This window comes from Perognathus longimembris, chromosome 2 (genome assembly GCF_023159225.1).
Source record: "Perognathus longimembris pacificus isolate PPM17 chromosome 2, ASM2315922v1, whole genome shotgun sequence".
In the NCBI taxonomy this organism is placed as follows: domain Eukaryota; kingdom Metazoa; phylum Chordata; class Mammalia; order Rodentia; family Heteromyidae; genus Perognathus; species Perognathus longimembris.
Window position 1 is genome coordinate 43,982,076 of NC_063162.1, and position 13,833 is coordinate 43,995,908.

At 43.0% G+C, this 13,833-nt stretch overlaps 1 protein-coding gene across 1 annotated transcript in view; it reads right to left on the reverse strand.

The window, feature by feature from the left end:
* Nucleotides 1-13,833, reverse strand: part of Dna2 (DNA replication helicase/nuclease 2) — a 34,767-nt gene that overhangs the window by 12,186 nt on the left and 8,748 nt on the right. The window contains exons 6-10 of the mRNA XM_048338887.1: nt 10,129-10,348; nt 7,968-8,085; nt 6,759-6,921; nt 4,041-4,235; nt 1,014-1,244 (exon numbers count right to left, since the gene is read on the reverse strand). Coding sequence (XP_048194844.1) covers nt 1,014-1,244; nt 4,041-4,235; nt 6,759-6,921; nt 7,968-8,085; nt 10,129-10,348 — 927 coding nt within the window. The remainder of the gene's footprint in view (nt 1-1,013; nt 1,245-4,040; nt 4,236-6,758; nt 6,922-7,967; nt 8,086-10,128; nt 10,349-13,833) is intronic.

Here is a 13,833-nt window from a genome sequence, read left to right on the forward strand (position 1 = left end):
TTGACAAATAAGAATCTATTAATTTAGGGGCTGGGAATATGGCCTAGTGGCAAGAGTGTTTGCCTCCTATACATGAGGCCCTGAGTTTGATTCCTCAGCACCACATATACAGAAAATGGCCAGAAGTGGCGCTGTGGCTCAAGTGGCAGAGTGCTAGCCTTGAGCAAAAAAGAAGCCAGGGACAGTGCTCAGGTCCTGAGTTCACGGCCCAGGACTGGCAAAAAAAAAAAAAAAAAAGAATCTATTAATTTAAAATTTTTCTGTACAGCAAAAGAAACAATCATCAGAACCAAGAGACAACTCATAGAATAGGAAAAAAATCTTCACCAGCTATTCAAAAGACAAAGGATTACTACCCAGAATATACAGAGAATTAAAAAAAAAAAAAAGCAAGAGAAATAATCCAACTCATAAGTGGGCAAACAAACTGAATAGATAGGTCTCGCAAGAAGAAATAGCTAATAAATACATCAAGAAATGTTCAACATCCTTAACCATAAAAGAAAGGTTCCATCTCATCAAGAAAACAAAAAACAAACGCTGGCAAGAATGTGTGATGGGGTAAATACTGAAAGGTACAGGTCTCTTTTTGGGGTCATAAAAACTATAATTGTGATAATGACTGTACAACTTGCATATATGTACTCATGCATGCTAGGTAAGTGCTCCAATCCTGAGCTATTTCTCCAGTCCTTGGTAACTCTTAGAATATATTTTAAAAAACTATGTCGGGGCTGGGGATATGGCCTAGTGGCAAGAGAGCTTGCCTCGTATACATGAGGCCCTGGGTTCAATTCCCCAGCACCACATATACAGAAAACGGCCAGAAGTGGCGCTGTGGCTCAAGTGGCAGAGTGCTAGCCTTGAGCAAAAGGAAGCCAGGGACAGTGCTCAGGCCCTGAGTTCAAGGCCCAGGACTGGCCAAAAAAATAAATAAATAAATTTTAAAAAATAAAAAAACTATGTCACATGACTTATGTATTGACTTATCAAAAGAAGTAGCATTTCATTACCTGTCTAATAAGCAAGTTACTGTTGTCTTGTTAATCTTCTTCACATATCCCTTAGACAAAGCAAACAATGTTCTCTCTTCCCCACTTAAAATAATCCTGTCACCTGCCATTAGGTTGGTGATGGGTATGGCACCACTTTTACGCTGAAAATTATGTAAGTACTGCCCATCACAAACTCTCTGGGCATGTCCTGTTCTGATCAGGTTTCCAATGCAGTTGCCTTTCTCCTCCCTGTAAAAGAGAAAGAGAGACAAGGAAAGCTTTCATTCACATCCTATGTAAGAATATTGTATTTGTACTTTTCCCATAATTTGCTTGTTTACCTTGTTTCTCAGGTCAGCTTGGGAAAAGTTACCGAGACTCCACACCACCTCAACCAATAATACAGGTATGGTGGTACAGCCCTGTGAACCCACTACAAGGTAGGTCCTAGGCAGTATGACTAAATGCTGCTGTTGGCCCTGGGCAAAAACAGGAGACCTTATCTGAGGCAAAAAGGACTGAGAGTATGGCTCAAATGGTAGAGCACCTGCTTATTAGCAAGTATGAGACCTTAAGTTAAAACCCTTCTACTGCTTTAAAAAAACATCCAATTTATTTCTAAAGTTACATTTTCATCAATAATCACTCAGGGATATTGATGATAGCATATTTCAAGTAACATTACTTTTCAAGCAAATCAGGAAAAACTGGATGCTACAAAGAAAAATGAGGTAGACCTTTAGAAAATGAAATTAAGGCTGAGCACCCGTGGCTCATGCCTCTAATCCTAGCAACTGAGGAGGCTGAGATCTGAAGATTATGGTGAAAAGCCATCCCAGGCAGGAAAGTCCATAACACTTCATTTTTGTTGTTGTTTTTGGTTGTGGACTTGAACTAAGGACCTGGGCACTGCCTCTGAGCTTTTCCACTCAAGGCTAGCACTATACCACTTTAAGCCACAACACCAATTTCCAATTTTCTACTGATTAATTAGAGATAAGAGGTTCACAGATTTTCCTGCCCCAGCTGGCTTGATCCTCAGATCTTAGCCTCCTGAATAGCTAGGATTATAGGCATGTGTCACCAGTATCCGGCTCCAAGTAGGTTGTGGAACTTGAACTCAGGGCCCAGGCACTGTCCCTGAGCTTTTTACTCAAGGCTAGTGCTCTATCACTTTGAGCCACAGGGCCACTTCTGGTTTTTAGCTTGTTAACTGGAGATAAGAGTCTCAAAGACTTTCCTTCCCCAGGCTGGCTTTAAACCCTGATCCTCAGATCTCAGCCTCCTGAGTAGCTAGGATTACAGGTATGAGCCACCAGCACCTGGTACTGGCTCCATAGACTCCTTTTTGTTTTTTTGCCAGTCCTAGGCTGTGAACTCAGGGCCTGAGCACTGTCCCTGGCTTCTTTTTTGCTCAAGGCTAGCACTCTGCCACTTGAGCCACAGTGCCACTTCTGGCCATTTTCTGTATATGTGGTGCTGAGGAATCGAACCCAGGGCCTCATGTATACGAGGCAAGCACTCTTGCCAGTAGGCCATACTCCTAGCCCCCTCCATAGACTCTTTTTTTTTTTTTTTTGGCCAGTACTGGGCCTTGGACTCAGGGCCTGAGCACTGTCCCTGGCTTCTTCCCGCTCAAGGCTAGCACTCTGCCACGTGAGCCACAGCGCCGCTTCTGGCCGTTTTTTCTGTATATGTGGTGCTGGGGAATCGAACCTAGGGCCTCGTGTATCCGAGGCAGGCACTCTTGCCACTAGGCTATATCCCCAGCCCCTCCATAGACTCTTATCTCCAATTAACCACCAGAAAACTGGAAGTGATGCTGTGGTTCAAAGTGATAGAGCACTAGCCTTGAGTGAAAGAGCTGAAGGACAGCGTCTAAGCCCTGAGTTCAATCCCTATAACTGACAAAAAAAAAAAAAAAAGAAAGAAAAGAAAGAACATGAGGTTATGGAAACAGAAAATATTAACTTTTTCTAAAAATAATATAAAATTTTACTGAAAATATATGCACTTTCTTTTAATACTGGTAGTTAAAATCTTTAGTAGTCTCAATTTGCATTCTACCTGAAGGACTGACCCCTACCGGTTTTCCCAGATGCATACAGATGTCAGGCAAGCCACACAGGCAGGTCAAGGACAATCCAACCTGAGCCTGGCTGTAAACATTCCATTGTGGGCCTAGCCTGTAAGGCTCCCAGGCTGAGCTGTGAGGCCAGGAAAGTGTTAAGAGGTTGGAAGATAGAACTGCACCCTGTGAAGGTCAAACCATCTAGGCAAGACAAACGTAGAGCTGTTTGAACATTAAAAAAGCTTGAATATCGGACTGGGAATATGCCCTAGTGGCAAGAGTGCTTGCCTCGTATACATGAAGCCCTGGGTTCAATTCCTCAGCACCACATATATAGAAAAAGCCAGAAGTGGCGCTGTGGCTCAAGTGGCAGAGTGCTAGCCTTGAGCAAAAAGAAGCCAGGGACAGTGCTCAGGCCCTGAGTTCAAGCCCCAGGACTGGGGAAAAAAAAAAAAAAAGCTTGAATATGTAACCTATTCTCTGCCCACACCTATAGTCACTCCCCCCATCCCATACTAAACTCAAGTAACCTCTGTCCTTGCTCAGACTCCAACCCGACTCCCCCCAACCCAGTCTCCAAACCTGTGGGAAAGCTGTGCAGCTTGCTGTTCCTCAATACAGTCCCACCCTGTGGAAGTCTGAGACCGGCCTGTTTCCTTCCTTTCTCCTCCACTTTCCTAACACTACCAATATGTAACAATTCACCTTAAAATATCCTCAAGTTTATACTGATAACATTGATAATAAAGACTTTACTACTCATTTTTAGCATATGTAACCTATGGAAAGCTAGGATTGTGGCACAGAACATACAGAGAAATGATGCTCTGCTTAGACACAACTCACAGACAGCCATGAAGGTTTTCATGAATAAATGAGACCATACCCTAGCTCCTATTTGTCATGAATCTCAATTGCCACCATACTAGCTGAGGAAATGATGAGTATTATGCAGCATGGGACAGACTACTTACATTTCAGAAGCAGGCAATAACCAGATATTTTGGTGATTCTTTCTGTTATCTTTTGATTGTGACTCCAGAGTTAACATTAGGCACCAAAGGCTGAAATACTCCAAGTGTGAAAGCTTCAGATGCTGGGTCTCTTCTTTTATTTTGGACAGCATGGGCATCGGGACAGAACTGTTCTCTACCTGTTGTTCAACTGCTCTAAACACAAAGTTGCAAGTTAGAGGAGGTAGGGCTCAGCAGGAGAGGGTTTCTTACATTACACAAGGCCTACAGTTCATCCCACTAGCTCCAAGTCAGAGGAATATAGAAAACATTTTGCTGGTTGGCTATTCTAAAGTAAGTACACATATATAATTACTATCCCAACTCAACCACAGGCATTTTTCCTTAAAAGTCATTCCAACAATCTAATAAGCCATGTAGCTTTTTTTACTTTTCTGCTAGTCCTGGGGCTTGAACTCTGGGCCTGAGCAGTGTCCCTGGGCTACTTTTGCTCAAGGCTAGCACTCAACACTTGAGCCACAGTGCCACTTCTGGCTTTTCTGTGATTAATTGAAGATAAGAGTCTCGTGGACTTTCCTGCCCAGGTTGGCTTCAAACTGCGATCCTCAGAACTCAGCCTCCTGAGTAGCTAGGATTACAGGCATGAGCCACCAGCATTTTATAAAACAGAATGTATAAGAAATATACAATACGCCATCATTGTGCCTTCAGTAACTATCATCCAAACAACAACTGAACTTCAGTATATGCTGTTCCCCCCCCCCCCCCCCCCCAGTCCTGGGCCTTGGACTCAGGGTATGAGCACTGCCCTGGCTTCTTTTTGCTCAAAGCTAGCACTCTACCTCTTGAGCCACAGCGCCACATCTGGCTTTTTTCTATATATGTGGTGCTGAGGAATCAAATCCAGGGCTTCATGTATATGAGGCGAACACTTTACCACAAGGCCATATTCCCAAGCCCCTGATTCTTTCATTTTAAAATAGCAATAATAAACAGGTTACTATCACTAACAATATTTTCCAAAGCACAAAGTTTAGCAAGAGTGTCACACTGTCTATTTTAATAGTTTCTTCTGATCATTGTGATGTGATATTTCACCAAAATTCAACCAGCAGTTGTTTCCTGAATGTTAGTTACAATGGAAATCTGAACCCATACTAATGACCTTTTGTCCATTGCTACACTGAAACCCACTGGTCTTTCTTTTTTTTTTAGACTCCTTGATCTTTATATTTTTTTATTTTTGGCCAGTCCTGGGCCTTGGACTCAGGGCCTGAGCACTGTCCCTGGCTTCCTTTTGCTCAAGGCTAGCACTCTGCCACTTGAGCCACAGCACCACTTCTGGCCGTTTTCTGTATATGTGGTGCTGGGGAATCGAACCCAGGGCCTCATGTATACGAGACAAGCTCTCTTGCCACTAGGCCATATCCCCAGCCCCCCCACTGGTCTTTCTTAAACTTGGAAAAAATGAATGTAGACCTTTCAAGATGTAACACATTTTCTCTTATGATATCAAAATGTCACACTATTAATATCACTTATTTAAGTTTTGTTTGTTTGTTTTATTTTGTCTTGCCAGTCCTAGGGCTTAAACTTAGGGCCTGGGCACTATCCTTGAGCCTCTTTGTGCTCAAGGCTAACAGTTTACCACTTGAGCCACAATGCTACTTCTGACGCTTTCTGGGTAGTTTATTGGAGATAAGAGTCTCACAGACCTTCCTGCTGGGGCTGGCTTTAAACTGTGATCCTCAGATCTCAGCCTCCTGAGTAGTTAGGATTACAGGCATGAGCCATCAGCATTTTATAAAACAGAATGTATAAGAAATATACAGGGCTGGGGATATAGCCTAGTGGCAAGAGTGCCTGCCTCGGATACACGAGGCCCTAGGTTCGATTCCCCAGCACCACATCTACAAAAAACGGCCAGAAGTGGCGCTGTGGCTCAAGTGGCAGAGTGCTAGCCTTGAGCGGGAAGAAGCCAGGGACAGTGCTCAGGCCCTGAGTCCAAGGCCCAGGACTGGCCAAAAAAAAAAAAAGAAATATACAATACTCCATCATTGTGCCTTCAGTAACTATCATCCAAACAACAACTGAACTTCAGTATACGTTCTTCCCCCCCACCCCCCAAGTCCTGGGCCTTGGACTCAGGGCCTGAGCACCGTCCCTGGCTTCTTTTTGCTCAAGGCTAGCACTCTGCCACTTGAGCTGCAGTGCCACTTCTGGCCATTTTCTGTATATGTGGTATTGGGGAATCGAACCGAGGGCTTCATGTATACGAGGCAATTGCTCTTGCCACTAGGCCATATCCCCAGCCCCCCTGGCTTCTTTTTGCTCAAGGCTAGCACTCTGCCACTTGAGCCACAGCGCCACTTCTGGCCGTTTTCTATATATGTGGTGCTAGGGAAATGAACCCAGGGCTTCATGTATACAAGGCAAGCACTCTTGCCACTAGGTCATATTCCCAGCCCCCAGTATACACTCTTGAAGGAAAACATTAAAAGACAGAGTTTATACTCCAGCACTGGCATATTCACACAAAAGAAAACATAATAAAGTGAGTGCTTTTTTACTTTCTAGTCTCTTCATTGTATAAATACTATACACAAAAACATAAATTACCAATATGGAATCATTAATGCCACAACAGCCACCAATGTTTTAATTCCTGAGCTGAGTTCACATTCAATCTGAAATATGCTTTGGGAAGAGAGTATTTACCTGCTATAAAGAGCACAGTTGCTTGTTTGTGAACAGTATTCACAGGTTTTCTTGTCCTCGATAATTGGTGGCAGAGCAGCAAGCTGTGTCTTCTCCTGCCCAGTACCCATGCTGACACGGTTCAGCAAGGAGAACGCCATCTGGTTTCTTAGCTTTAATAATTCTATCAAGGAAAGTGGATCATTAAAAGACCTTTACAGGATATCACAGCGTTACCTCTCTATCAATAACACCTTCCAGATGGAGAAACGAAGAGTAGGGAACAAACTTCATTTATACTTCCCACCAAGTTACAACAGCTACTACAGGTTATACTATGAACACTTCCTTGAAATTTTTCTTCACTTGCTAATTTCTTGAAACAATAAAGGACTGTGATGCTGATGTTTAATTAGCTGAAGGATGACAATATAGAGCTATTGAGAATATGTCTAATATAAGACAGTAAATTAAAAATAAAGTTTTGTATAATCAAAATGTTAAAGGGTGATGATGGGGTGGGAGAAGAGGAGGCATGGCTCAAGTAACAGATGGCCTGCCTAGTAAGCTTGAGTCCCTGAGTTCAAACAACAGTATCAGCACCACAAAAGGAAAAAATAATAATAAAGATGTTTTCAATAGTGGAGTATATTGTTAAAATTCCTTTTAAAAAATACAAGTACAGGGCTGGGAATGGGACTTAGTGGTAGAGCGCTTGCCTAGCATGCATGAAACCCTGGGTTCAAATCCTCAGCACCACATAAACAGAAAAAGTGGGAAGTGGCGCTGTGGCTCAAGTGGTAGAGTGCTAGCCTTGAACAAAAAGAAGCCAGGGACAGTGCTCAGGCCCTGAGTCAAAGCCTCAGGAATGGAAAAAAAAAAAAAAAAACCCTACAAGTACAAATGACAATTTATAGTATGCCGAGCAAGAATAGTAAGCTGTCAGGTTTAAAACTATACTGCCAAGGGCTGGGGATATGGCCTAGTGGCAAGAGTGCTTGCCTCATATACATGAGGCCCTGGGTTCAATTCCCCAGCACCACATATACAGAAAACGGCCAGAAGTGGCGCTGTGGCTCAAGTGGCAGAGTGCTGGCCTTGAGCGGGAAGAAGCCAGGAACAGTGCTCAGGCCCTGAGTCCAAGCCCCAGGACTGGCAAAACACAAAACTGTACTGCCAAAAGTTAGACAGAGGACCCTCAGAGAAGAAAAACAAAGCAACCAGCTCAACCTCTTTTATCTAGATGCTTAGCAGGCACGGGATACATCTGCCCAGTCTTGAGGTAGAGAAGCAAACCAGCCTCTGGATCTGCTCGTCTCTCTTGGCTTAGCAGCGTATACAGAACAACCTGTGCAAAACAGGTTAGTAAACAAACACTGAACACTTTATTTAAAAATAAACTATAATTTTCTATTATTTCCCTATACTTTCTGGTACCAAACAGACCTTCTGGTAATCAATCAAGATAAACTGGGGTGGTGGCTCACACCTGTAATCCCAGTGTTTGTGAGCTGAAGCAGATAAACAGGCTATCAAATTCTAAGTCAGTGTGGGCTACATAGTAAGACCTTGTCACAAAAAAACCAACCAAACAAAACCAGAACTAAAAGTCAATTAAGCTATTTTCATTTTGAAAATAGCATAAGCCACATTGGTAAAGGCACCAGAAATCCCATTTCACCTGTAATCTACACAAACAGTTCATGATTCTCCATGTCCTTAGACAATAAAGGACGCAGAGAAGCTGGGGCTGGCTATGGCTCAGTGGTAGAGTGCTTGCCTGGCTTGAGCAAGAGCCTGATAGCAGAGGTCAATTGCTTGTGCCTATAATGTTAGCTACTCAGAAGTCTGAGACGTAAAGGATTGTGGTTTGAAGCAGCCTTGGCAGAAAAATCCAGGACACGTCATGTCCAATTAACCAAGAAAAAGGCATAGTAGAGACTTGGCTCATGTTGACAGAAACAGAAGAAACCCATGTTTCCATCTACTTACAACATCTGTAAAATCTAATGATAAGTGAAAAGCAACTTTACTTTACTTTTCATTCCCAAATGGAAAAGCCTTTGTGAAACTTTCAATGCTGGTTAAGAAAGTAGGTGGGGGGGGGGGGCTGAGAATATGGCCTACTGGCAAGAGTGCTTGCCTCCTATACATAAAGCCCTGGGTTTGATTCCTCAGCACCACATATATAGAAAACGTCCAGAAGTGGCGCTGTGGCTCAAGTGTCCTTGAGCAAAAAGAAGCCAGGGATAGTGCTCAGGCCCTGAGTCCAAGGCCCAGGACTGGCAAAAACAAACAAACAAAAAAAAAAAACCCACAAAACAAGAAAGTAGGTGGGCACCAGTGGCTCACACCTGTAATCCTAGCCACTCAGGAGGCTAAGATCTGAGGATCTAGGTTCAAAGGCAGCCTAAGCAGGCAAATCCAAGAGATTCATATATCTAATTAACCAGATAATTAAGGATTGGGCTAGGAATATGGCCTAGGGGCAAGAGTGCTTGCCTCATATACACATGAAGCCCTGGGTTCTATTCCTCAGCACCACCAGCCAGAGATGGCACTGTGGCTCAAGTGGCAGAGTACTAGCCTTGAGCAAAAAGAAGCCAGGGACAGTGCGCAGGCCCTGAATTCAAGGCCCAAGACCGACCAAAACAAAAACAAAAACAGATAATTAAGGATTTTCTTTCAGAAGCAGCACTTATTTAGGCTGGTCATTTTTTTTTTTTTTTTGGCCAGTCCTGGGCCTTGGACTCAGGACCTGAGCACTGTCCCTGGCTTCCTTTTTGCTCAAGGCTAGCACTCTGCCACTTGAGCCACAGCGCCACTTCTGGCTGTTTTCTGTATATGTGGTGCTGGGGAATCGAACCCAGGGCCTCATGTATACAAGGCAAGCTCTCTTGCCACTAGGCCATAGCCCCAGCCGCTAGGCTGGTCATTTAATAGCATTAAGATAGCATCACTAACTTACAAATTCAGCTATATTACTCTACTAGAGAAAATTGTCTGTTCAGCACATACATATTAATAAAACAACTTGAAGACCATGATGAATTACAATTTTAAAAAAAGACATGAGGGGCTCGGGGTATGGCCTAGTGGCAAGAGTGCTTGTCTCCTATATATGAGGCCCTCGGTTCGATTCCCCAGCACCACATATACAGAAAACGGCCAGAAGTGGCGCTGTGGCTCAAGTGGCAGAGTGCTAGCCTTGAGCAAAAAGAAGCCAGGGACAGTGCTCAGGCCCTGAGTCCAAGCCCCAGGACTGGCCAAAAAAAAAAAAAAAAAAAAGACATGAAACTCCTACTCAAACATTACCTGGATGGAACCAAAACATATACAGCATGCTACATGTTTAAATACATTAAGCATCTAGTTTTCTTCAGATAAATACCTGACTGCGGTGCTCAATAGAATTGGATTCTTTGCCAGTTTTAAGTTCCAGCGGCATTATCTTATACTGAGTTTTACACCCTCGATGTATTTTCACACCAACTGTAACATCAATCTTGCCCTTCAAGCCAAACCTAGGGGACCAAATGCTTTCTTCAATATCTAGTGAGTTCATTACTTCAATGCTGCAAGTTGAATTACTGTGACTGCCATCACTTGGACTGAAAAAAAAAACACAAAAACACAAAACCTCTTAACTAGACAAAAAGCTCTTTTTACATCTGTTGATCCTGTTTCACACTGAATATGGTGCGGGGAAGGGTGTACATACCTTCTGTTTGTGTTGACACAGGGTCCCTAGATCACTATATAACCCAGACTCACCTGCTATTCACTATATAACCCAGACTGGCCCAAGATTGCATTCTTCCTGCTTCCTCATCCAAAATGCTGAGACTACAGAGGGCCACTATCATTTCTGGCTCTACTGTACATTTACAGCAGTGATTCTAAAATAAGAGAGGTCCCAGGCCTGGGAATGTGACTTAGTAGTAGAGTGCTTGCCTAGCATGCATGAAGCCCTGGGTTCAATTTCCCAGCACCACATATATAGAAAACGGCCAGAAGTGGTGCTATGGCTCAAGTGGCAGTGCTATCCTTGAGCAAAAAGAAGCCAGGGCCAGTGCTCAGGCACTGAGTTCAAGCCCTAGGACTTGTGAAGAAAAAAAAAAAGTGATCCCTAAAACAGGAGCTTTGAAAAGCTGGCAAACTTGTTATAAATGTAAGCCCTCTGTGCCAGATTTTTTTTTTTTTTTTTTGGCCAGTCCTGGGGCTTACACTCTAGGCCTGTGCACTATTCCTGAGACTCTTTGTGCTCAAAGCTAGCACTGTACCATTTGAGCCACTGCCCCACTTTGGGCTTTTTCTGAGTAGTTTATTGAAGACAGTCTCGTGGACTTTCCTGCCTGAGGTGGCTTGATGTGTGATCCTCAGATCTCAGTCTCCTGAGTAGCTAGAATTATGGTGTGAGACACCAATGCTCAGGGGAGGGAGTGGTAGGGAAGAGATACCAGGAGAAAAGAGGAAGAGTGGAGGGAGAAGGGAGGGAGAAAAAAAACCTGACTTTGTTAATATTACAGAAAGCTGTTAAAAGACTAAACTAAAATGAAGCTGCACACCAGTGGCTTTACCTGGAATCCTAGCGACTCAGGAGGCAGAGATCTGAGTTCAAAGTTAAGACTATTCAGGAAAGTCTGTGAGACTCCAGAAGTGGAGCTGTGGCTCAGGTGGTAGAGCACTAGCCCTGAACAAAAAAGCTCACAGACATTGCTCAGGCTCTGAGTTCAAGCCCCTCCCACCAATAAAGACTTAAATGAATAGGAACCAAGAAAAAAACACTTAAGTAATATTTCACAGCAAATCACAAGTAAATAGTAGCAAAATCAATAACTGCATATTAAAGGTAGTATGTCCTTTGACCCACAGACAAACTGGTCCAAAAGAATTGACTATTCCAAAGACTTCTGATTCACAGTATTAAAATCAGAAGAAGAAAAAAATGACGGGTGCCAGTGGCTTCCACCTATCATCCTAGCTATTCAGGAGGCCAAGATCTGAGGATCCTAATTCTAAGCCAGCCCGGGAAGGAAGGTCCATGAAACACTTATCCCCAATTAACCACCAGAAAATTGGAAGTGGTACTGTGCCTCAACGTGAGCACTAGCCTTGAGCAAAAGAGCTCAGGAACAGAGTTCAAGCCCCAAGACTGGCAAAAAACAAAACAAAAATACTCAACACTCACATAAATTATTTAGATCACAAAATGTCATGAACATCATGAACTGAGGTACCATTGAGAATACAGGTTAAGCATACTTAATCCAAAATTCAAAATATTCCAAAATCCAACAGTTACAAAAAAGGCAAATAAATACCTTATACCTAGAGCTACTGGCTCACACCTGTAATCTTAAACTAAGCAAGAGCCTGGGATCGGGCTGGGGATATGGCCTAGTGGCAAGAGTGCTTGCCCCATATACATGAATCCCTGGGTTCGATTTCCCAGCACCACATATACGGAAAACGGCCAGAAGTGACGCTGTGGCTCAAGTGGCAGGGGGTGCTAGCCTTGAGCAAAAAGAAGCCAGAGACAGTGCTCAGGCCCTAAGTCCAAGGCCCAGGACTGGCAAAAAAAAAAAAAAAAGAGCCTGGGATCTAGAGAATTAAAGTCCAAGGTCAGCCAAGGCAGAAAAGTTTGCTAGACTCTATCTCAGAAATAACCAGAAGGAAAAAAAGAAAAAAAAACAGGACTGGAAGTCTAGCTCAAGTGGTAGAGTGCTAGCCTAGCAAGTACAAAGCCCTCATTTCAAATGCAGTACTGGAAATAAACAAACAAAAAAGATTGCTCTCTGGTCAAACCCTTATGAAGGCTTCCTATCTAATGAAGTTAGATGTCAAATTCCTATCAGGTTTCTTTCTTTTTTTTCTGTGTAATTAATTTCTTTTTATAATTTATTTATTAATTAAACAAAAAATTTCGACAAGGTGTTGTGCACAAGGGGTACAGTTACATAGTAGGGCAGTGTGTACATTTCTTGTGATATCTTACACCCTGTTTTTCTTTCCCTTCCCTAGGTTAGGTAGACATATATACAATACACAGTGTACCAAGAACATACACAGTAGCCACGTAGCCTACGCCAAAGAAAATTTGCCTAGGGCTTTAAATGTAATGTCAACAGTAGAGAATATGTCAACAATAGTCTTATATGAACGTACATACATAGTTTTTGAGCTATTGTGATCCACTGAGAGGTCTGTTTTTGACCTTTATATGTTGAGTAGTTGTTTGGTTTTAGTTACATAATGTAGGGTCGCTGACCCAAACCTGTGGGATCTACCATTTGACAAGAAGTTTTTGGTTTTGCAGACCTGGTCTCTACTGGCTCCCCCTCCCCCCACCTTAACAGTCATATATCAAGGAGATCATGCCCCTTTGTTTTCTGTGTTCTAGGCTTGTCTCGCTCAACATTATTTGTTCAAGTTCTGACCATTTCCCTGCGAATAACAATATTTCACCATTTCTAATTGCTATGTAGTATTCCATTGTGTATAGGTACCATATTTTTTGGATCTATTCATCTCTGAAGGGGCATCTGGGTTGTTGCCATATTTTGGCTATTGTGAATTGTGCCGCGATAAACATGGAAGTACAAATGTCTTTTTGATATCTTGGGACCTGTTGTTCCTGATAGATGCCTAGGAGTGGTATAGCTGGGCCATAGGGTATGTTTATGTTGAGCTTTTTGAGAAACCTCCATACTGTTCTCCAAAGTGGTTGTACTAATTTGCACTCCCACCAACAATGGAGAAGGGTTCCTCTTTCCCCCCACCCTCTCCAGCATTTGTTGTTGCCTGAGTTCAGAGTATAGGCCATTCTAACTGGAGTGAGGTGGTATCTCAGGGTTGTTTTTATTTGCATTTCCTTTACTGCCAGGGATGTTGAACATTTCCTCATATGTTTCTTTGCCTTTTTTTTTTTTTTTTTTTTTTTTTTTTGGCCAGTCCTGGGCCTTGGACTCAGGGCCTAAGCACTGTCCCTGGCTTCTTTTAGCTCAAGGCTAGTGCTCTGCCACTTGAGCCACAGCGCCACTTCTGGCCATTTTCTGTATATGTGGTGCTGGGGAATCGAACCCAGGGCCTCATG